Source organism: Tauraco erythrolophus, chromosome 5, assembly GCF_009769465.1.
Source record: "Tauraco erythrolophus isolate bTauEry1 chromosome 5, bTauEry1.pri, whole genome shotgun sequence".
In the NCBI taxonomy this organism is placed as follows: domain Eukaryota; kingdom Metazoa; phylum Chordata; class Aves; order Musophagiformes; family Musophagidae; genus Tauraco; species Tauraco erythrolophus.
The window spans coordinates 19,719,577-19,745,517 of NC_141469.1; the positions used below are offsets into that span (position 1 = coordinate 19,719,577).

General features: G+C 42.1%; 1 protein-coding gene across 1 annotated transcript in view; it reads right to left on the minus strand.

Annotated features, from left to right (window-relative positions):
* The window catches only part of ARHGAP24 (Rho GTPase activating protein 24), a 187,811-nt gene that overhangs the window by 130,018 nt on the left and 31,852 nt on the right, over window positions 1-25,941 (minus strand). The window contains 1 exon segment of the mRNA XM_086612044.1: window positions 14,027-14,114. Within this exon segment, the coding sequence (XP_086468170.1) occupies window positions 14,027-14,114 (88 nt within the window).

The window sequence follows — 25,941 nt, forward strand, 5'->3', positions numbered from 1 at the left end:
AGAAACAAGTGCTGAAGTTCTACCAGAAAAGGGACCACATCTTCTGAATGGGAAAAGGTGCCCCATTTCCCCTTGCAGGATAAAAGGGATATTTTCTGGTAGTTCTTTAGCAGCCTGAGACTGAGTCACACCATAAACAGATGTGATATCATGAGGAGATCTTCCATACAAAGGAGAGGAGGCAAAACTGCTATCATACTGCAAGCGTGTCACGATCCTGGTCTTGTCCCTCTCCCTCAAATCCCCAGTATAAAAGTTATAAAAACTCGCTGGCTGTCACCAGTTCAGATTTCCATTTCCTTAACATCATTAATTTTCAAAGCTTGTACCTCTCACAAGGATGCAGGTATCATCTCAATTAAACATGCATGCACACAAGGGCACAGAGAGGTAGTGCTTGGTCCAATGTCACGGAAGGAGTCACTGCTGGAACTGGAACAAAAAGCAGGTCTCTTGAACTCGATGCCGTCCCCTGGTGTTGTTCAGTAGCCATTACAACAAAGGCATGAAAAACATGGCTAAGAGGGATATTACATGCATTGACCTGTAGGGAACAGAGCTTGAAATTAGCAGATTTTATGGTGCCAGCGAAACAGCCTGGTGACATGACCCACCATCTCATTTCACAGGGATGTAGAACTGAGGATGGTTTGGGTTTTGCTTTTCTAAAAGCTATGAAGGAGGCAAACCTACGATGGGCACGTCAAATATTTGTGCATCACGAGAGCTGCTGCTCGAGATGGAAAATAATTAATTCCCACTGAGCCACCATTAACCTTGTGAGAAACAAGCAGCACAGCTTCAGCCAGCTTCATTTCTCTGGCTCGCTGACTCCATGCATTTCCAAGGGTCACTTTAAAAAAAGCAGTTTAGAGTTGTTAACAGCTTCCTTTGAAGGATGAAAATGAGACAGTGTGTGCCAATGTGTTCGCACGCAGAGAGGTGGCTCCCTACCAAATACATTTTTGAGAGATCTCTCTGTTAATAAGGATGGCAATGTGTGCAGGAGGTCTTCAATAGGAAACGAGCAGCGCTCAGAGCTGCTTTAGCACAACATGTTATCACCCGGGGATATCTATGCGCAGTAAGGCTGGTGCCCGTTTGATAAAACAGCCTGCCTGCTCTCTCCAGAAGAGATCAGAGGTACAATTAGTTCAGTCGGCAGTATCAGCAATGCCCTTGAAGTCCTGTGCTCCTGACAACTAATGAAGAGGCACTGCTGGCTGTCAGCGCGTGCAAGGGGAAGCATTCATCTCTGTGGCAGCACCAATTAAATCCACTGGGGTCACACCAGGAGGAGATCAGAATTCAGTGCAGGCAACGAGTCAAAGCAGCTGACTGGTTTAAAACTTCATTTTGGGGTTTTATATCATGGAGAAAAGAGAATCAATTTTGTGCTAGCCGTGCTGATGGTGAAGGGAATACGGAGCACCTGCATGACACCAAAGGTAGAGAGAGTACTTCTGTGCTCCGGTGTGCACGCATGTGCACTATGGAGAGGTGTTTTTTGCAGCGGGGCAGGAAACCTCTTAACACACAAACAATTTTCTCCCAAAATCCAGAGAAGGGAATTTGCTTAGTGCATTGTGTTCCTAACACTCTGCTACACCTTCAAGGAAAGCTGCTTGCCGTTTGTGTGAGTGTATCCTCACCTTGGACATGAGGACGTTACTCCTGAGAACATAAGGCAGGCAACTCTCGTCTCTTTTTTCTCACAAGGCTATATCCTTACAGAAAACAAATAGTTCTGCTTCAAAACAACATGGTTCAAACCCTTCTAGAACATTTCCATCCCTGAGATATCACGTTCAATTATACCAGTCAGAGTCAATCAAGTATGTCAGCTAATCATCTGCCCTGTCTGGTGCTCACCATAGAGTCCAACCTTTCCCATCACACAGAAGTCCTACTGTCATGTAACTTCTAGGACTACAACATCAGAAGAGAAGAATATTGAAATAGAAGCTACAGTAAGTATCCTTTATCCAACCTGTTAAGGTACATGGGAGCACTACAAAGAAAACTGTTTAGCCAAAAAAGATTTATCTGTAATTCCTGGTTTGTCTTACTTGTGTCCATTAGGGAAAAACTGCAAGTAAACTTATAAAATCCACACTTTCCAGGCCTTCATGGACCCTTAATTAAAAATGCTACAAGATGCTAATGCTAATGACAAGAATTATCACCTACTGTGGCTTTCCCATTTCAGATGTTTGAGAACTCATGGCAAAAGTCTTGAAGGGCTTAACCTGGTAAGCACTGTGCATCAACAGGGAACTGGAGAGTTTTTAGTAACTTCACAACACACTGGCAGCCATGTATCTTCTCAAACCTCACAACACACTTGTGGAGGCTAAAGGGCCTGTTTACCGACAGTGAAATCAGTGTGACATAACACGTATGCAAAACAGATCCCTCCTGACTCTCAGCCATGGCTGCACAGACCTAAGCAAATGTACGCTGACTTAAATGTAAGACAGCTATCCTGCAGAAATGAAATAACATCGTCCTTTGGAACTAAAAAATTCATCAAACTTTGAGGAGTGAAAGCCTATTGCAGCAGAAGAAGCAAAATAATTTATTATCCAAACTTTTATGTAAAGGAAGCTTAAAAAAAAATATCTCAAACCCACCTCATGCTCCCTACCAGAACAGTTAATCTGCAGGAAACTTCATTTGACATACGGTATGCAATTAAAGACATAAAGAAATAAAGAAAAAGGCCTGTGGACACCCATTTTTTTTTCAGACTAATGAAAAAATAATTCTAATAATTTCAAAGTCCTGGGAATAAATATTTCACTCCCTTGCAGAGATTCTCCAATAAAGCCACAGGCTTTTGGGAGATGCTCTGTAATCAAAGACTTCACGAGTCCATAAAGTCAGCCTGGAAACCTGATGAAATACTACTCACTGTTCTGAGAAAGCACAGCGTAAGAATTTCATGCCAGAAAAATGAGATTCAAACATGCTGTGAACAGCAACAGCTCAAGTCCTCAAAAATAATATAAAAATCCTTCATAGGGCACTCTCCAGAAAAGCATTGGGGAGTGCTTTCCTAATATCAATTTGTAAAACCTATTGCAGACTTCTAAATTACCCGAAAATAATTCTTACAAGAAAAGTTGTGATGCAAAAGCAGTCAAATGTCTGAACAGGATTACAGAAGTAAAGACTGCCAGAGTATCAAAACTAAGTCCTGAGACAGGCTTGTACATGGCAGTCCAGCGAAACTGCTTTTGTTTCACATCCCTTCCAGCCAAAGCATCTATCTGGGAAGGTAGCTTAAGTACATGTCATATTTTGATTTATATCCTGTACTTCTACTTGAAGAAGAAGTAGTAAGTTGTCTCGTTTGGCCTGTTTTCAATTAGTACCACAAAGGGAACCAACACTTCTGTCGCAGAGCATCTCTGAGAAACTGCTTTCTGAAAAGATGTACGTACAGAAAAATTGTGCTCAGAGAGAGCTCATGTAAACCCAAATAAAAACGGTGTGATTTTCCTCAGCAATATGTTCAGGCTTGTTCTCTTGACCGCAGCTCTCAGGCCTGACACTGACCTTAAACAAATTAGTTTAGGCTGAGGTTCTCAATGACTTCTTTGCCTCAGTCTTCACTGGCAAGAGCTCCAGCCACACAGCCCAAGTCACAGAAGGCAAAGGCAGGGACTGGGAGAATGAAGAACCGCCCACTGTAGGAGAAGATCAGGTCCAAGAACCTGAAGGTGGACAAGTCCATGGGACCTGATGAGGTGCATCCACGGGTCCTGAGGGAACTGGCTGATGAAGTTGCTAAGCCACTATCCATCGTATTTCAGAAGTCGTGGCAATCTGGTGAAGTTCCCAATGACTGGAAAAGCGGAAACATAGCCCCCATTTTTAAAAAGGGGAAAAAAGAAGACCCACGGAACTACAGGCCAGTCAGTCTCACCTCTGTGCCCAGCAAGATCATGGAGCAGATCCTCCTGGCGACTGTGCTAAGGCACATAGAAAACAAGGAGGTGATTGGTGACAGCCAACATGGCTTCATAAGGGCAAATCCTGCCTGACTGATTTGGTGGCCTTCTATGATGAGGTTACAGCATTGATGGATAGGGGAAGAGCAACTGACATCGTCTACCTGGACTTATCTAAAGCATTTGACACTGTCCCACACGACATCCTTGTCTCTAAACTGGAAAGACATGGTTTTGATGGATGGACCACTCAGTGGATAAGGAATTGGCTGGATGGTCGCACTCCAAGAGTTGTGGTCAACGGTTCAATGTCCACGTGGAGGCCAGTGACGAGTGGTGTTCCTCAGGGGTCAGTACTGGGGCCAGTGCTATTTAACATCTTTGTTGGAGACATGGACAGTGGGATTGAGTGCACCCTCAGCAAGTTTACAGATGACACCAACCTGTGTGGTGTTGTGGACACGCTGAAGGGAAGGGATGCCATCCAGAGGGACCTCGACAGGCTGGAGAGGTGGGCCTGTGAGAACCTCATGAAGTTCAACAAGGCCAAGTGCAAGGTCCTGCACATTGGTCAGGGCAATCCCAAGCACAAATACAGGCTGGGCAGAGAATGGATTGAGAGCAGCCCTGAGGAAAAGGACTTGGGAGTGCTGGTAGATGAGAAGCTCAACATGAGCCGGCAATGTGCGCTGGCAGCCCAGAAAGCCAACCGTATCCTGGGCTGTATCAAAAGGAGCGTGGCCAGCAGGTCGAGGGAAGTGATTCTGCCCCTCTACTCTGCTCTCATGAGACCCCACCTCGAATACTGTGTTCAGCTCTGGAGTTCCCAACATAAGAAGGACATGGAGCTACTGGAGCGAGTCCAGAGGAGGGCCACAAAGATGATCAGAGGGCTGGAGCACCTCTGTTATGAAGACAGGCTGAGAGAGTTGGGGCTGTTCAGCCTGGAGAAGAGAAGGCTCCGGGGTGATCTTATTGCAGCCTTCCAGTACCTAAAGGGGGCCTACAAGAAAGCTGGAGAGGGACTTTTTACAAGGGCATGTAGTGATAGGACAAGGGGCAATGGATTCAAACTGAAAGAGGGGAGATTTCGATTAGATATAAGGAAGAAATTTTTTACATTGAGGGTGGTGAGGCACTGGAACAGGTTGCCCAGAGAAGTTGTGGATGCCCCATCACTGGAAGTGTTCAAGGCCAGGTTGGATGAGGCTTTGGGCAACCTGGTGTAGTGGAGGATTTCTCTGCCCATGGCAGGGGGGTTGGAACTAGATGATCTTTAAGGTCCCTTCCAACCCAAACCATTCTATGATTCTATGATTCTAAATGAAAGGGTACAGTGCTGAAGGTCATTCCTGCCTTCTGCCGTCTCCCCCATTCATGACTCAAGAAAGATCTCATGTTCCCTCATGGCAAGGGAGATAGCCCAGGAGCCATACACACCAGATATCAGCAGGCACCTAAGTGCAGGAAAAAAAGCAGCAGCAGAGACTACAAGGAACTTCCCTGAAATATTAGTTATTTCCTAACAATCTGAATAAACCCTAAGAATGAAACCATGGCTTAAGCTGCAGACACATAACTTGGGGCTGCACTGAGAATGCTTTCAGAGGGATGAACAGACTTTGGTAACTCAGTACTACTAGAGTAGAAATTCATCCACACAGATGTATACGTTGGATTATGATACTTTGCCAACAGTGAAAAATACAGTACGCACATAGGAAGTTTACAAGCAAAAGATTCCACAAGGAGTATTGAAGATCAACGTTTGGAAACGTATGTTTTAGTTTAAACAGTACTAATTAAATATTAACACTCATGCAACAGAACAACTCATCAGAGAAATCTTTAGGATATTTGTGTCTCTAGGGGAGCTTGTGCCTTCAAACAGAGCACGCAAAGAGACTACATGCTAGGGAACATGGTCCTGTAAGTAAGCTCATCGTCAGTGCCATTTTCTCATGAAATCTGCATGTAATACAGGACAGAGACAAAGAAATACATGATCTGATAACATTCAAATGATGAAATACCATTGGAGTGGTGATCTGGCTTCTTACCTATGAAGAAGTAATGGGTAGATGTCCCAAGCTGTAAAATGATTTATCACTTTCATAAAGCAGGACAGCAGCCACTGCATAAGGATCTTAAATAACAGCAACTGGGGAGCTAGCAGTATGAGCAGTTTAGTTTCCAGAATCAAAATCCAGTCAATGAGATGCACATTCCTTCACCCATTCAATAAGCATCATCTCTTCTAGACAGTTACCTACATAGTCCCAGATTATTTTGAGCTGTTGGTGCTTCCTGAGTGCATCAGGAGATAGGGATTCAAATCCTGGAAGCTCTTACAAGCATCTGGACATCCCCGGGAAAGCCACAGGCTCCTACTGCAAGGCTTTCCATACTGCCCCTGCTCAAAATGCTTTCAGGCAGCAACCCTTGGAAAGTCCTGGGACACTTGAGCCTTGTGTGAAAAATAATGGACAAGTCTGAACTTCCCAGATCTCTGTGCTCAGCTCCTCCTGGTGCAAATGGTGTGCAGCAACTTGACTCATGCAGGAATCGAGTCCCCCATCTGCAAACCACCGCACACACAAACTACAGTGCTTTCATGTGCCTCTGTTCTGCCCCTCTGTACCTATGGGTGACACCTAGGTCACTGAAACACAGCTGGGTCACCTGAGTCAGGTCTCTGTGAACACAAACGCCTTCCCCCATTACACCTGCATACCAAGATAAAAAACGCAGGTTTCCTTTAGAAAGGAAAAAATACACGGAATGAGATTTTATCTTCAAAATAACATTAGTAACAATCAGCAAATAAAACACAATCACTTGAACAAACCTCATCACACGACTTTGCTGTATGTGTGTATTTCCCATTGAAAAAGGTATTTATTCAAACTCTCTTCTGGTTTCTGTTGAGTATGAAACATTCCTCCGAGTGCGAGAGAAGCTGTTAGTAACCACAGACATCACTGATGACCTCACGGTCACACTGACGCCAGTACAGATAACTCCTGCACAGAATTGTGGCGTGGGCCTCATGCTGTTACAGGAGACGGTTTCACTCCTATAAATTAACCTCATCAGCACAGCAAAAGCAAAAAAAGGAACAATTTTAATTATTAAACCATGTCATGACTTAAGGAATGAACAGAATGTTTTCAAAATGCAAATTAAAGGCATCTGTATTTTAATTACAGCATCAAAACTGCAAGATACTTGTCTCCACACACATTTCTTTCATTCATCTTCAGAGATGGCTGCATACAGAGAATTAGTTTCATAGTATAAACCTACTCCCACGTACATTCCCAAAATAATTTGCATGTATTACCAATAAACAAACACACACACAAGTTTTCAGGCTGCCCACAGACATGACAGAGAAAAAGAAGACTTATCACTGTTGTTGTTGAGATTATAACTAAAATTACTTCAACTTTTAATACAGGGAAAACAGAATCTAAGAGCAGCGTGAGCTTCGCGCCATACATTTAACACAACGTTCATTTAAGCTGACAAAATAAAAAAAAACAAACCTGCAAATAGATCCTGTTGCAATGTAGCTGTTTTCTCAGACAAAAGCTAAAAAAAGCTAAACAGAACCTTGGCTACAATACCTTTTTCCTTATTACACTCAGTGAGCTCAGTTCTGTTGCTATCAGCCTATAAAACTGACGTTTATATTGAGACACTACGAAGATACAGATGACAAACAGCTCCATTACAGAAGGCTGACAGTACTTGTCTTGAGAAGCCACAGTGACACAACTTCATCTTTGCTTAACATACAGCTGACAACACTTCTACAGGCATTGGCGATGCCTCCACAGTCAGTCTGAGTCTCAATTTTCATTTCATCCACCAAAGACCAGTGCTGTGGCATGAAATGACCTATCTGATTTCTGAAAAACTTTTTTTTTTTGGTTATAAATCCTTAGCATAATATCTCACCAGGAAAATTCCTCCAGTATGAAGTCACTATAGTTGCATGCTTGTTAGCAAGGAGAGGAAAATAAATATACTGGTGTTATCCTAAACACATTCAAAACCCCATACTCAGAATTAAAAGCAACCAAAACGAAACAAAATCCTCTACCTGATTCTCAGGGAGGCTCCGGATAAATACTGAAGGTGGCCCAAAAGCTAATTACAAATTACTTTTTGACTTGATTGCATAGAAAGATGGCATAACAAGTATTTTGCGAAATCATGACAGCGATCACGCTCTCCCATCAGCATTGTCCATCAGTTCAGCAGCTGGCACTCCCATTATCAGCTATGTTGCCCAAGGCTTTTTAACTTGACATGAAGGATGACCTCGGGCTGAGGCTTGGCACATAAGGGCTTGGGCTGGAAGAAAATCGAGTGAGAGGTGCTGACACTTGAAAACCAGCAATAAACAGTCAAATTATGGGAGCAGAAGCAATGCAGATGGTGGCTGAGACTTAACAGTGTACAGGTCACTCAAAACCAGGCTGTATTTTCTGTACTGTGCCAGGTACTGTGATAAAAGCTTTCAAACTCATCAGCAAAATAAGGTCTGACCTCCAAATGTGCTGTACGCATCCCACAGGCATCAGTGGTGTTTGGGATAGCATCACACACAGAAAAGGAGTGATCGATGAGGAAGATGCTTGAAAAAGGACAGAAGGGTTTGTCTTCAAAATGTAACTGTTCAACAGTTCGAGTCTTAGAATCATAGAATCATAGATGGGCTTGGGTTGGAAAAGACCTTAAAAATCATCTTGTTCCAACATGCCTCCCAAGGGCAGGGACATCTGCCACTAGATCAGATCAGGTTGGTCAAAGCCTCATCCAATGTAGCCTTGAACACTTCCAGGGAGGAGGCAGCCACAGCTTCTCTGGGCAACCTGTTCCAGTGCTTCACCACCCTCAAAGTGAAGAATTTCTTCCTCATGTCTACTCTAAATCACCTCTCTTTCAGTTTAAATCCATTACCCCTTGTCCTATCACTACATGCTCTTGTAAAAAGTCCCTCTCCAGCTTTCTTGTAGTCCCCTTTTAGTACTGGAAGGCTGCTAGGAGGTCTCCCCAGAGCCTTCTCTTCTCCAGGCTGAACAGCCCCAATCCTCTCAGCCTGTCTTCATAGAAGAGGTGCTCCAGCCCTCGGATCATTTTTGTGGCCCTCCTCTGGACCCGTTCTGACACAGTCATATCCTTCTTATGTTCGGGACTCCAGAGCTGAATGCAATATTCCAGGTGAGGTCTCACGAGAGCAGAGTAGAGGGGCAGAATCACTTCCCTCGACCTGCTGGCCACACTTCTTTGGATGCAGCCCAGGACACGGTTGGCTTTCTGGGCTGCTAGTGCACATTGCCGGCTCATGTTGAGCTTCTCATCCACCAGCACTCCCAAGTCCTTTTCCTCAGGGCTGCTCTCAATCCATTCTCCGCCCAGCCTGTATTTGTGCTTGGGATTGCCCTGATCCATGTGCAGGACCTCGCACTTGGCCTTGTTGAATTTCATGAGGTTCTCACAGGCCCACCTCTCCAGCCTGTCAAGGTCCCTCTGGATGGCAACCCATCCCTCCAGTGTGTCAACCACCACACATAGTTTGGTGTGGTCAGCAAACAGCAAACTTGCTGAGGGTGCACTCAATCCCATTGTCCATGTTAAACAGCACGGGTTCCAATAGTGACTCCTGAGGAACACCACTCATCACTGGCCTCCATATGGACATTGAACCGTTGACCACAACTCTTGGAGTGCGACCATCCAGCCAATTCCTTATCCACCGAGTGGTCCATCCATTAAATCCATGTCTCTCCAATTTGGAGATAAGGATGTCATGCAGGACAGTGTCTAATGCTTTGTACCAGTCCAGGCAGATGATGTCAGTTGCTCTTCCCCTATCCACCAATGCTGTGACCCCATCATAGAAGGCCACCAAATTAGTAAGGCACACTTTGCCCTTAGTGAAGCCATGTTGGCTGTCACCAATCACCTCCTTATTTTCCATGTGCCGTAGCATAATCTCTAGGAGGATCTGCTCCATAATCTTGCCAGGCACAGAGGTGAGACTGACTGGCCTGTAGTTACTGGGTTTCTTCCTTTTTTCTTTTTTAAAGTGGGGGTTATGTTTCCCCTTTTCCAGTCAGTGGGAACTTCACCAGACTGTCACAACTTCTAAAATATGATGGATAATGAGCAACTTCATCTGCCAGTTTCCTCAGGACCCACAGATGCATCTCATCAGGTCCCATGAACTTGTGCACCTGCAGGTTCCGTAGATGGTCTCAAACCTGATCTTCTCCTACAGTGGGCACTTCTTCATTCCACCAGTCCCCACCTTTGCCTTCTGCGACTTGGCTGCTGTGACTAGAGCATTTGCCAGTGAAATCTGAGGCAAAAAAGCCACCGAGTACCTCAGACTTCTCCATATCCTGGGTAACCAGGTCTCCTATTTCCTTCTGGAGAGGACCCCACATTTTCCCTCATCCTCCTTTTGTGACTGACACACCTATAGAAGTTTTTCTTGTTGCCCTTGATGTCCCTGGCCAGATTTAACTCTATCAGGGCTTTAGCTTTCCTAACCTGATCCCTGGTTGCTCAGATCATTTCTCTATATTCCTCCCAGGCTACCTGTTCTGGCTTCCACCCTCTGTAGTCTTCCCTTTTGAGCTTGAGTTTGTCCAGGAGCTCCTTGTTCATCCATGCAGGCGTCCTGGTTTTTCTGCCCGATTTCCTCTTTGTTGGGATGCACCACTTCTGAGCTTGGAGGAGGTGATCCCTGAACATTAATCAGCTTTCCTGGGCCCTTCTTCCCTCTAGGGCTTTATCCTATTGTACTCTACCAAGCAGATCCCTCAAGAACCTACAGTTAAATATTCTACAATCAATACTAAATTCACATAGACCAGAGACATAATAAGCATAAGCACACTCAGGGTGAGCATTATCAGACACATTAAGGTGTCCCCTCCACACCCACTGCTGTAGGGCATGGACCCTACTGCAATAACAGCAACAGCTACAACTACAGAAGCTCAGCTTCTCTCTTTTCTATCATCTACAACATCCAGAAGAAATACAGGCCTAATTTATGCAATGACTGACTGGAAGTCTCATTTTGCCTGGAAATTTTAGGTCAGAAAGCATTCTGGGCATGAGGGGCAGGAAAAAGGCACTTCTTCATCTGAAAAGAACTCTCTTAATCATCAATGGAAACAAGATTTTAGTCAATCTCAGACTTGCAATGTTAATAATGGGTTTCTTTCAATATTTTGAACATACAAAAAAGGTATAGACCACAGTGAGAAAGTTTTAAAAACGTGATTGATTCAAGCTGAGGTGTTAGGCAAACCTCACAGATATCATGCTTGCTTTCTTTGCATACTAACCCCTTACTGCACAGAGCTTTCATGTTCTTTATAATTTTCAAATGCTTTGCCACAAATAAACAGAAAAATAAAGCTGCACTGTGTTGAGCTGCATCTGCAAATTCCAGTGAGTGACCTTAGCTTTGAAATCTACTTCATATTTCATACACTTCTATAACACAACAAAATCTCTGTGCATCAGTCAAGACAACTACATTTGTGCCTTAACACTGAGACGGCTTCAGAGCAAGAATATGGAGGTGAATTTCAATAAACATTATCCTCTATTTATTCTTTTAAATAGCGATAATGGGAAAGTAAATTGAAAAGTAATACGAGGATTAACAGAATATATTGAATATACATAGTGGCCTAAATGGATATTGGAATATAGAATCATTTAGGTTGGAAAAGACCCTGAAGATCATAGAGCTCAACCCTTAACCTAACACTACCAAGTAAACCGTGGCCCTAAGCACCACATCTACATGTCTTTTAAATCCCTTCAGGGATGGTGACTCAACCACTTGACTATTGCAATGCTCAACAACCCTTTCAGTGAAGAAATTTTTCCTAATATTCAATCTAAATCTCCCCTGGCACAACTTGAGGGGGTTTCCTCTTGTCCTATCACATGTTACTTTGGAGAAGAGACTGACACCCACCTCACTACAACCTCCTTTCAGGTAGTTGTAGAGAGCAAAAAGGTCTCCCCTCAGCCTCCTTTTCTCCAGACTAAATAACCCCAATTCCCTCAGCTGCTTCTCATAAGACTTGTTCTCTAGACCCTTCACCAGCTTTGTTGCTCTTCTTTGGACATGCTTCAGTTCATCCATATCTTTCTTGCAGTGAGGGTCCCAAAACTGAACACAGTATTTGAGGTGTGGCCTCACCAGTGCTGAGTACAGGGGGACAGTCACTCCCCCAGTCCTGCTGGCCACACTACTTCTGATACAGCCAGGACACTATTGGCCTTCTTGGCGACACTGCTGGCTCATATTCAGCCAGTTGTCAACCAACATTTCCCGGTCATTTTCCACTGCTTTCCAGCCACTCTTCCCCAAGCCTGTAGCATTGCACGGGGTTGTTGTGATCCAAGTGCAGGACCCAGCACTTAGCCTTGTTGAATCTGTATTTATAACTCTTTGGGCCTGGCCATCCATTTTGCACCCAGAGAAGAATACACCAAACCAAGTCATGAGCAGCCAGTTTCTCCAGGAGAATGCTGTGGGAAACAGTGTCAAAGGCTTTACTAAAGTCCAAGTAAACAACATTCACAGCCTTTCCCGCATTCACTAAGTGGGTGACCTTCTCATAGAAGGAGATCAGGTTAGTCAAGCAGGACCTGCCTTTCATAAACCCCTGCTGACTGGGCTAATCACACAGTTGTCCCATATGTAGATGGGCATCACATTTGCTAACCTCCAGTCAACTGAGACCTCCTCGGTTAGCCAGGACTGCTGACAAATGACTGAAAGTGCCTTGGTGAGCACTTCCACCAGCTCCCTCAGTACCTTTGCATGGACCCCATCTGGCCCCATAGATTTGTGTATGTCTAAGATGTGTAGCAGGTCACTAACCATTTCCCCCTGGATTATGGGGGCTTCATTCTTCTCCCTGTCTCTGTCTTCCAGCTCAGCAGGTTGAGGATTCCAAGAGCAATTGGTCTTAATATTAAAGACTGAGGCAAAGAAGGCAGTAAGTACTGCAGCATTTTCCTCATCCTTTGTCACTGTGTTTCCCCGCATATCCAATAAAGGACGGCGAATCTCCTTAGTCCTCCTTTTGGTGCTAATGTATTTATAAAAACATTTTTTTTTGTCTTTTACCAATGTAGCCAAATTAAGTTCTAGTTGGGCTTTGGCCCTTCTAATGTTCTTGCATAACCTCACAACATCCTTCTAGTCCTCCTGAGTTGCCTGCCCCTTCTTCCAAAGGTCATAAACTCTCTTTTTTTTTCCCCTGAGTTCCAGCCAAAGTTCTTCTGTTCAGCCAGGCCAGTCTTCTTCCCTTCATCTTTTGGTACGTGGGGACAGGCAGTTCCTGCTCCTTGAAGATTTCCTTCTTGAAGAATGTCCAGCTTTCGTGGACTCCTTTGACCTTCAGGACTTTCTCTCAAGGGACTCTGTCAACCAGGACCCTGAACAGCCCAAAGTCTGCCCTCCAGAAGTCCACAGTAGCAAAGAGAAAGCTAGGAAATCACTTAGGCAACACACGCAAACCACCACTAAAACCAAGTTTAGGGTTTCAAAGCAGTGATGCTTGCTGTTGTTACAATCTGTTTACCCACCCACAGTGACCAGAGACCATTCTTAAGTGCCAGTACTGACGTCGTCAAGCCCATGTGCTATACTGACAAGTTGTTGATGCTAAGTTACAGATTCCTTTGTTGCCATAGGACACACCACTTCATAATGTCCAGTATAATCCATAATAATTACCAAATACACTTGTACTGTCACTGTGCCAGTCAGTGGTGCAGCCCCTTCCCATGAACAATCATGCTTTACATTGACAAATAAAAACCACATCCTTTTCCTACGCTGCCTGGAGGTGAATGAAAAAAATATGAATGAAAGTATTAACAAATTAACCAATTTTTTTTCTTTAAATTGAATCATTAATCACCTTCAGCTTCTCTTCTGGCAGAAGAGACGTGGCCATTTGTCACTGAGAACAAAACTGCAAAGACTTTTTACATGGAGTAGAATACCCTACCTGGAACAACTTCAAAAAGGAACTTTCCTGGACTTTCTTCACTGCAGGGATGCTCAATTACTCTGTTGCCAGGCAGAAAGATAGTACCCTAAAGAAAAAAATAACAACAAACATAGGATTAAAACTCCTACCATGCTTCTGACAGCTCTTCCTCTTCTTGGACTGGGATATCCATGAATTTGTGGTGTTGTGCCTGGGCAGCTGACTTCCAAAGTGAAACTGAGGAGGGATTATCCCAAATGCGAACATCATAGATCCCTTTAATTAACTGAGGCATTCAATTTTTTATCTCTTGGTTTTTAAATACCATGCAGATTTTTGCACTAATCACATACATTAATTCCACTGTGTTGCAGGGAAAATTTGAGACTAAAAGAAAGGGTTAGTTTGACCGTGTCGGTGAAAAGTTATGAAGTTGCATGTGTGAGGCACAGGAACTTACCAGCTAGGCTTCTTGGCTAAAGCCAAAGCATATATGGACAGAACAGTAACCTCAATTTGTGGGGTGCATACCCAGTTCCTGCTCTGTGCCCTTTCGCTGTACCATCCCAGCGAAGCAGCACAGACAAAACATCTCAATTCCACCCACTGGAAGCACCAGCGGATTGGCACGCTGCAAAGCCACAGCAGGCACAGTGAGAGTCCTGTTCAAAAATGCATTTGCTACAGGCGGATAGATGTTGGATAATCTCTGTGATGAGTACTGAACATCTTTATCACAACTTTACTGCCTTAAGAAGGCAGATGGGGAATTTAAGCTGTGCATATTTGGTAACACTGGTTACCAAAAACAATGCCTGCAACCCTCAAAACATTTCTGGAGCTGCAGTGGAGTGAAGACACAACCTTTTTATTTTTCCTCCCCTCCCTCTTTCCTCTGCAGTCATGTGGGATAGATAGAACACTCCTTTCCTCTGAGAGCTCTTTTTCATTTTCAGATATTACAGCTCCTCCTAGTACGAGTTCCTCTTCAGTCAGCAGGCAGTCCTTAATGCAATTATGTTGGCATGGCTGTCCAGGGGTAAATTTTCAGAGCGGCATCCCAGGAACCGTGTTAGGTACAAGCTCTCCATCACTGTTAATGGGAGATAATACCTTCTTACCAATATTCTTCAATTACTGCACAACAGGGCCTCTATCTCCAAAGTAAACAACTTCTATATCTTACATGGCTTAAACAGAATATCTTGAGTTGGAAGGGCCCAATAAGGATCATTGAGTCCAACATGGAGCACTGTTTTCCACAGTAGTTTCACCAAACACTGCTTCTAAATATCTGTCGGACTCCTCATCTAAAGAGCAGTAAAGATATTCCTGCACAGGAAAAACATCTATTCTGATATCCAGTATTCGTTCCTATGGTCTGTAACCTTCATTATGAGCAGAAGCATTTACAATTATTGGGAAGGCAAGACAAGGAGAATGCTATAGCCTTCTTGCAAAGGAGACCTTACAAATTGATAGAAAAAAGTCTTCTGTAGAAAGAGGTAACACATGTTTCACAAAATCAGTATTTAGACCACCTGATGTGGAGACTGAGCTCTACATTGACTTGTCAGCGTACTGCCATCTACCAGCAGGTACAGCGTGTCACAAGAAGCCAAAGACAGGGTGTGCAGCTATTTTATCAGTCATACAAAATCACCTCCATTAAACGTTACAATAATTTTACTGAAAACAGATCAAACAACAGTATTCTGCCGAGGTGGTATTAGCAGCATTAGCAGTTGTGGGCAACGTCCTCCACTCACTGCATGTATAGATGTATTATGAGCATTAAGTGCCTTGGTCCAATAGCTCTACTAGAAGCTATTTTCCTTCATTTCCGCTACAAGCAGCAACTGTTAATAGTTGTCACACTTCAAAGCCTCCTGTGAAATACCTTATTAGGCAAGAATAGTATAATAAACAAAAATGATCATATGAACGGGAAAAGATAAGTTACAAAACAACTCAACTTCTCATGTAGAAGCTGGAGAAAAACCAGTAAATATAAGGAATACATTTTTCTGAGAATTATGGAAGACCAGGAATAAGAATCTCTAAAAATCATTTTTAACTGCATGTATTTTATGTCACATGTAATAGACCTTTAAGGCTGGTATAATTTTCTTGCCCACTTTAACTTTCAGCTTGAGTTGGTTTTACCTAAAACAGGCTCCACTCGGCACACAGAACAAGCAGATCAGAGTCCTCGTGCTGGAGTAAATTTCACTGGCTCAGGATTTTGTGTCAGTGGAGGCATACAACATATTTAAGCTAATTATACGTCTTGCTACTCAATTAAACAAAAATACAAAATTAAGGAGACCTAGCCTACAGCACTGTAAACTAAAATCAATTTACAAGACAGTAAATGAAAACTGCATTCAACTTTGCTGTCAGCTCACTAGCAACAGACGTGCTGCAGTCTCATTACAGTGTGATGCTTCCTGATTCTTTGAAGCAAAACCCTTTTAGTAGTTACTTTACAGTGAGCTGTCTTAATGACAGATTTTTGAGAACATAAGAATGAAACAGTCATAATATTTATAACCTTAGTGCCGTCATTTCATAGACGAAACCTATCTCATCTACTAAAACGTAGAGCCTAAAGCCACACGACAGCTAAGTTAATACGAAGGGAATCCAGACAGCAATGCCATATAGAACATTGCTGTGGTTCAAACAGAAAACATGTCCTCAAATGGCCATTTTATTTTACTGTCTATTTTCAGAACTATTATTGAAAACATCAGTGTAAATGAACATATATATATATATGGTGGGTTTTTTAAAATCAGAATATAGCTTTGTTTGTGCAACATGCACCTGGATGCCCCAGACCGGCAAGGAAAGCCTAAGAGCTACTGCAGCTCTTTCACTTCTCATTCTGTCTGCTTTCACACTCATCTGTCTGCCTTCACCATACGGCAACACTTCCCCTTCAGTAAGTTTTGTAGCTATCTACATAACTGTACCAAGGCTATCTGGAGCGTTCCTTTGCTTAGTTTCTCAGCAGCTGGCAGGGTGTTTCACGTGAGCACGTTGACACCCAGGGAACACATCCATACTGTAGCAAAACCCCTGCAGCCTCTCATGTGGCACAGCCCTGGTTGCCGGGTATTGAAATGAGCAGGGGAACCCCAGTACCCACCTCACCATCAGTCCACTTGCTCAGTTGTCTTTCTAGGCCCTTAAGGTGCAACATCTGGCCCATCCTTACATCTTGGATAATGCAAAGAGTACAGACTATCACAGAGTTGCAAAGGTTCAACATGGTAAATGTCTGTTTCCGCCTCCCCCTCCCCCCCCAGACTCTAATTCCAGGGGGAAATAAGAGAAAACTAACTATATAGTCTTAGACACTTAACAAGATAGTAATTTGCATGTAAAAGATGAAGGTGATTTCCAGAGGAAATACATGTTTTGACTTGGGTATCAGTGCATGCAGATGTTCCATAATTAGAAAACTTCACATTGCTTCATATCAAACTCTACAAATAATTCGAAACTGTTTAAAAAAAATCTCAACCCAAGACTACAGATATGGACCAAATTAATATTCTGTTTTCACAAAAGAAAGAAAAAAAGCACGGTGCCAGCAGGGTATAAGACATACAGTCTACAGAAATATAGAAAAAAGGGGAGTGGCAGAAAAACATGGTCCCGACCCAAGACTCACTCCCATTGCCATTCTGTTCACAGGCTGTGCTTTCACCAGGTCAGCAGAGTTTGCAGAGCTCCTGCTGCGGTAAACTTGGGTTGTTTTTCAACTTCCAACACTTCTGTCCTTACCAGGGCAGTTCTGCTTCTCTAGCCGAGCACTGAGAGTGACTCACGGGATGCAGAAGTTGTTTAGGTTGCTCAAGAAGCACTGGCCTTTTCCCTAACCAAGTATCTCAAGCCCACTTTCAAAGGAGCTTCTCATACATCTGGCTTTTACTGCAGTACACTGTTGCTTCAAACCAAAGATCACCTACATAGAACAACATCATTTTTGTTAAAACTAAGAATTTGCATATATGAGGCCTTTAACTGAAGAAAAATTACTACTCAATTAACAAAGTGCCTGATAAAATACTGCAGTGCAGCAAGAATGACATAAATCTACTTTGGATTAGAGTCATAGCATTACAGTCTTGCTCAAAGAGGTGTTTTATCCCATACTGGTCCCCTGCAACACTTTCAGCACCATTCAGCAGCTGAACTTTATGAGGAAGCATGGAAGAGAAGACAGGATGACCACAAGTGCTTCACGACAACCAGCTGACAGATGGTATTTCTGGTTTGTATGCTTTGTGTAACACTCTGTAACAGTGAAGCAACCCTGTGCCTCTTTCTTTTCCATTACTCTTCCCTAGGTACACTTTCCCTAGCCTTTCTTATCATCTGTGTTCAAGAAATACCAGGTTTTCCCCAAGAAAGCTTATGATACAAGGAATTCCCATGCCTTTAAGATGCTGGCTGGCAACTATGAAGACAAAAGCACAATTTTCAATACCTCTAGATGGATTTTACTGAAAAAGCATGTAGAGACGTGAGGAAATTAACCACTTTCTTGCTAAAATAATGTCTTCAGTATTTATTCTAACACAGTTCCCCAAGGCTTAACTGGTCTACTTGCTTGCCTGTAGTTTCTCCTGCCACCTCTTAAAACAGTTACTTCAGAAGCCCACGGTATCAGCAGTTGCATCACATGTTTTTCTTACCCTTCCAACTTTGATGATTTATCAAAGTTTATTTATTGAATTCTACTTGAGCTTTCAAGATAAGTGCTGCATTTACGTATCCGTTTTTCTTGTTTCATGGGAAACTCTTCTCAGGAATTTTTTTCTGGTACTTTTGTATAGTTTCAGTTAACTTAGAAGATCTTCACATAGTTTCTTCCTCTTTGTCTGTTGCTAGAGGTTGGTTAACTGGTTAACCATAACAACACAGAAGTAACTGTGTTGGTTTGGCAGCAAAGGTTTCCAGGGTTTTATACCTGCCAGCATGCAGCCCCTGAACAAATGCACTCCAGCTACTCATGCCTTGCTGTTAGAAGGCTCCCAAATCAGCTGGAGTACGTCTCTTCGAAAAAAACAAGCCTCAGAAATAGTGCTAAGAAGATCTGCAGCCCACGATCAACGGCTATTCCCCATGCCAAGCCCTCTCCCTCCCTAGGTGGTGCCAGACTAAACATCTCCACAGCTCTCAGAAAAGGTTTACTCTGACAGGCAGAAAGAGGTAGAGAAGAATCAGCTCTCAGAGAGGCAGGAAGAGGCAAGCTGATGGGGAGGATTAAGAGGCAGAAAGGATCTTTGGGTACATATGTCTGTTATATGACTCACAGCCACATACAACGCAGCACTGCTGTGTGGTTTCTTTTGTCACTGTTGCTGTTTCTGGAAAGTCTTGAGTGTCACACTTCAAAACAACTGCACATTTCAACTCAGATGGCATCTTAAACTGAAAACTACTACATTTAGTGGATAATACTCTCAATGCCACTAGGATTTACAAGGTCACCTGAAAGGCATCCACTGTATTTCACAGTAAAGCCTGTTAATCAATCTGGAATAAATAATATTCCTGATACGTATGCACATATATACGTACATGTGTATTTCTACAAGTACATACAGACGTGTTCATGTACTGTGAATTCATAAACTATGTATAGCAAAGAAGAATAAGTGAACATGTAAGCTGATACCAGTTAACTATAAATCCTCACTCCTCACGTAACTACTGTTTTTGCCTTTAAACCATCTATCTCAAGTCCAAGCGAGCCCTCTGCACTGTCAGGAACCTATAGATATTAGGAACCTACAGATATTAGGTGAGGAGGAAAATTCATAGCACAGGCAGAAATCCACTTATACTGAAGTCAATAATGAAACCTGCACCACGCTCACTACAAGCACAGTTTGACTGCGCTAACCTCTTAAAAATCCAACTCGATTTCCACCATTACAATGTGGATTTCCAAGATTCTAGTAAAATTTGCTGCAAAAAGGCACAGCAACTCTGAAGGCCAGTCCTGTCATTGAACTCCCTATGCAGAGATATCTGTATTTCAAACTGGGACCTGGGCAAGTTCACCATCTGGCTCCAAGCCCCAGATAAAGGCTGTGGCAGAGGCAGAGAACTGCCTCAGCTGCCTCTAGCTGGGCAAAGCCCAGTAGATCCCAAGCACGCTTGGCCCCTTCTGCAAGAAGAGCATCCTCTGCCAGAGGCCAGGTTTGTTTTTTTTTTTTTCTTCAAATCCACTGGACTCTCTATCCAATTGAGTAACAATGGTCGATTTCAAAACATTTCAGTCATTCCTGTTGCTGTCCTACAGTTACAATCTATCAAGTAATTTGGTGCCATTACTTAGCAACAAATCTATAGACAGGTAGCTAGCACAAGCAGGCCCACAAGGTTGTAACTGTGACTCAAACAGTGGAAATGCTCTGACTACTCTTCTCCAGTGATATTTTGAAGCTACATAATTGATGTTTTTCAATTTAAACAGGAAGTATTTTTGTCCAGAGATCTCTTACCCCTCATGTACATAAGGGGGTTTAAGTCTTATTGGTAAACACTACATAAAGAAATCCAGTTTTACTGATTTTACTGAATTGCTACTGTTATATAAATGCAATATCAGGTTTTCTAGCACACATGACAATAAAAAAAGTTAATACAAGCTATAATTATAAGAGAATGAAGGAACCAGATGTTCTCTTATAATAATTTTTTATTATAAAAGAGTAAGATTTTTTTATTTTTATTATAAGAGTGGATTTTTATACTATTTAAGCAACCGAAGCTCTGGAAGAAATACAGTTACCACAGGAGGTGATGCAGTCTCTGTCTTGCCGTTATTGTAGCCATTTACAGTATGCACAGGGAGAGAACAACATGTAAGACATCGGGGTGGAGAGGCTATTTAGATTTTAGGGGGTACATAACATGCAGGAATGAAGACAGAGGAGGACAGAGAAATTAGAAAAGAAACAGGGTTGGCTGGATAACATTCAGTCGATACACAGCATACATTTTTTTGGCATAAATTCCATTGCATTTGACATTTTCTCATCCCACTATATGTTAACACATTACTACAGTTTGTTTCTGTTGAAGAATGAGAATTCTTGTTTAGTTCTCAGAAATTCTGCTGAATAAGGAATATAAAGGAGATTTTTTTTTCCTTTACCTAAGGAAAGGTTCAAACCTACCTCATAGCTTAATTTTCTAAACAAGAAGTAAATGCACCCCTGTGGTGGTGAAAAACATGTACTGTCTGCTTGGCAATGAGCACCAAAACATTTATTCTGACATGACAGATAGAGCCGGCAATTTTACTAGGATGTGATTACAGTTTCTTTAAAGACTTTTCTATCTTCCTCCCCTGCCATACACTTAACTTAATGGTTGAGTGCCTCTCTGCTTGAGAGAAACTTCGTCCCTCCAGAATGAAGCAACCTTGGCTTGAGCAGCCACTAGAAAAAACTCCCTTTTTTATTCCCCAAGAGAAAGAAAGCTCATACCAAGTTAAGCTGTAACATCACAAAAAAACTAAGTTTGCCTAAAACCAGAGACTAGTTACAGGTATATGGCATGCCTACAGTCTTCATTTCTCTAGTAAGGGTAAGAGTGACCATTTTCCGAGCACATCTGAGACAATATCTTAAATTATTAAAAGTGTTTTCTCTTTCTGATCTATTTCCCAGCACCAACCTCTATCTTACAGTTGAAAGTAAAACTTAATATGCTCTCTTCCCACCTCTAAATTCTACCTGCTATTTTGAAGAGTTTCAGACAGATCTTAGATTAGCACGAAGCAGCTCTCCTTTCTAAATCAGATTTTCTGTGGTACCTAGAGAAGCTTTAACACCTCTATTTTACCCACCCTCTCCTGGCTTCTCCCTAATGAATGAGCTTATTCAATTATATGTCGCCAGCTTCTGTGAGAAACACTGCTCCTCCTGCAGAGATTTTGCTTTTCTCTTTCCCCAGGTTTGTCACAGAGGGGTATAAGGAGCTGGGGAGATAGTATAGGGGGTGAGTCAATTCATGAGCAACGCTCTTGAAAGTCACCTCATGCATGATGGTATGGTGTGCATCTGCTCCACACAAGCACTTCCAGAAGGAGTAACAAGGACTGTGATTCAGGAGAGGGGACACAGGTATGATAGGACTGAGCTCAGTTAACAGAATAGGACAGGTCACAGGGTCCAGTGGCCAAGAGATGCTGCGGGAGCCCTACAATACGAGGTGCCCTCCTGGAGAAGCCACTCTGCAATTGTCGTGCTGCTCACAAAAAGGACCCCTTAGTACTTTCTGAAGGCAAAGAAAAAGGAGATGTACAACTAAAACCAGAGACTGCACTGAGTTTAAGGACTCACGAGTTCTAGCTAAGCTCATTATTAGATGCATGCATGGAAGTTTTGATAAAATTAGGATTTGTAATGATCATTAAATTTTGATCAATAGGCAACAATGGGACTGGGCATGATTGAATTACTATAGAAGAGAAAGGCAGCTATGAAAAAAATCTTACTTCCAGTAGCTCTGGTCAATAAGAAATTTAGCTTGTTACTAGATAAAACTGTTTTCACAAGACAAAAGCCAATAAAGCACAAAACATCAGAACATAGAGGACCAAGTCTTGCTTTACAGATCTGTTTTTCAAAGGAAATTTACTGAGTTCTAGTCCTGAGAATGTCTAGGCGGAAGCAACGCAGTTATTCCCCAAAAAGATGATACGTGGCAGGAGAAAAATTTAAAGTATAGTCTCTCATTTATATACAGAGCTCTCCAATGACAGTCCTGACTGATACAGAAACACTGTGAGAGAATGTAGCATATATGATTGAGCAGGTTAAATCAAATCAGTCATTAAATACTGAACTAAACATTTTTCAAGGTAAGATGCAGAGGGAGAAAAAAAGGCTCTAAAAACTGAACTTTCTATTCCACCTTGTTTTCTCTTATTTTGAGAAGGTGGACAAGCTGCACACAGTTGTCTTGCCTCCAAGGTTCAAGTGGATATCATTTATATACTCTACTTGGTCTAATTCCCACAGTTGACAAAGTATTAGGATCTAGTCCATGACGGAAAGAAAAACATTCAGAGTTATCAGAACTTTCTTCTTCTCCTGTCCAAATGTTCTTCTTGGCTTTTGGCTAGCAAGAATATTCCAACGGAGTTTGCCTGTCCTGAATAATCATCTTGCAGGTTTTTATTGAAGAAAAAAAAATAATTTAGTTTCACATGGAAAAATTTCCGACCTTAATGGCAAGGGTTATCTTTCTTTTGCAAGATTTTTCAGTGTCTGTATTGCTTGTTTTTTTTAACATTGTTTATATTTTGTCTATATAGTAAACGTTTTATAAGCATGGCTTATGAGCACTACTGCACTACAAATACCACTGACATAAATTACATAGCTCATTTAGCTTTCTGGCATCTAGTGTAAGATACTCTGTTGGTCCTCATCTAAGGGATTACATTAATTAGCAGTGATCCTATCTCAGGGAGGCTGGGGTCACGTCTTCTGTGCTATCTGAACAATTAACAACTGGAAAATCCTGATTCACTGATTACAAATTACTTCTCAAGTAATACAATTTGTGTACAGTAGGTTTTTTTCCAGGTTTTACTTTTAGTTCAGTGTATTAGTCTGCTTCTTCCATTCTGTGATACTATTTCCAATTTAAAACTGGACTTCTCAGATAGTTTCTTGTCTTTAAAACTGATCTGAATCACACATTTTTATACCTTTAGCACGAGACCTAGCTGTTTCTTAATCAAAGTATTAGTAATGTGTTGGAAAATATCCATAAATATTTTTATTATGCAACCTAAATATTGAGTGGAGAATCCTGTCTGATTAAAAGCTGCCTTAGGAACTGAACTGTTTGATACCTGATGGATTCAAGCATACAAACACTGGCATGGTTTATAAAGATACTGAGTTTGCCATGGAAAGCAGATGCTTTTGGCAAGGTGTTCTAAAAATTAGACTCTTGTGCGAAATAGATACTTACACAAATATATTTATGAATTCAAATGTGAATTCACAACTTGAGGTTGAATTTTGGAGAGACAACATAAATCAAACACTTCTTATTTTCACGTGGAAGTTACTGCATTGTGCTATAGCTGAATTTGCCTTAATGCTTTCCTGTGTTCTGGGAAGAACGGAATCATAAGGAAGAGCTTTGTAGGATACAGGTCTTGCAGGTTTCACTGTTCAAAAAAGTAAAAGCTTTCCATTACATTTATGTGAGTCTGCTCAGAATACAATCCTTTGATGTGTATTTCAAGGACAATGCTTAAATTACTCACTATGTAAGAAAAAGTGCCAGATAACCTTAATTTAAATAATTACAAAATCAAGGCAGGGTTAAATGGGAACTGGTTTAGGTCAAGTCAAGTACCAACAGATCACAACAGCCCCAAACCTCTGGACCAGTTCAGTTATGCAGAACACATGCACAGTTCTGAAATTTTGCTTGCACAGGTTTGGGTGAGAGGTTTTTCTGTGTAAACACAGTTTCTCCATAATTCTCAACTTGCACCCTGCATTCAGGACTCTTTCAAGTCGCAGCAAATCCATGAACTGATCTGGATCACAAAATCAACCTAGGATAATGCAAGCACCACTCAAGGAGCATCACAAACAAATCCTCTCAGCGCTAGTTTAATTGAACTATTGTTTCCCCGTTTCCCCGTTTCCTATTTACTCCCTTCGACAGCCAGGACAGGAAGGCCAGTTTGCTACTCCAGTAGGAATTTACAAAGTGTGTGATGAAAATCATACAGTCATAGACTAACACAGGCTGGAAAGGGCTATACTCAAAAGGTAACCATGGAAAAAAAGTCCACTTTTCCAGCCTTTCTCTCAGCAGTTTGGCTATAAGGACACTATGGGAGACCATATCCAAAGCCTTGATGAAGCTGAGCTATACAGCTGCTCTCTCCATATGCAAAAGGCTCCAGAAGGACTCGCTCCTGGACCTTACACCAGGAACCACAGGGAGGCTGACCTTTTGAATTAAAGATATCTTTTAAAAATAGCCAATATTTTTCAAGATTATGCTATCTCAAAATAGCCTTTACTTCAGTCAGAATAAATAAGACTTTCATAATCTGGATTTTTACTCACTGAATAACACTGAAGGTATTTTACAACATTCAGTAAAGGTACAGCAAGAATAACTGAGTGTACCTGGGTTTATTACAGCTTTTTATGGGTTTTCATATTTAACCATCATTTATACGCTTTTCCATAAGTGTGACAAGCTTTCTGCAATCCTGGGTGGGGGAGTATGTTGCAGAGTGCCAGACAGTCTAGGGTAAAAACGGGTTCAGGGTGACTGGAGGCCGACATCATCAACTGCGCTGTAGCAGCTGCTCTGTTCCACACCATATTAATATAAATAGTTTAGATTCCATGTTGCTATTCTAATAAATTACCAAAATGTAAATGACCATGAATGTCTTCACCGTCTAGAGGAGAAACTGCAGTATCTCTTAAAAAAGCAGAGGATGAACTGCAATTTATGCAAGAGGAGAAACCAAGACAAAGTTCACACAGCAGGTGAACAGAAACAAAACTCCAGGTTTTCTGGCAAACACAGTAATACTCTGGCTACAGGACTGCTCCCTGCCTGGAGTTATTGTTGAAAAGGCGCCTTTCCTCCAACTAACAAGTAAACAGTTCCTATCAGTCATCTGCTGTCAACACTCTGGAATCTGTTTTTTTGAAAGAGAGACAGCTCCTGAAGTTTTAAGCATTTTTAGATGCACATTTATTGCTGTTGCACGTTTATTTTCTTCAAAGTGAAAACACAGGGCAAAGATGTCAAATCTGTTAGTCCACCAATCTGCAAGTAAAAATGTTTACTTTGGAGCCTAACCAGAAGTGGCCCCATCTTCTGGCATGCTCACAGCTACA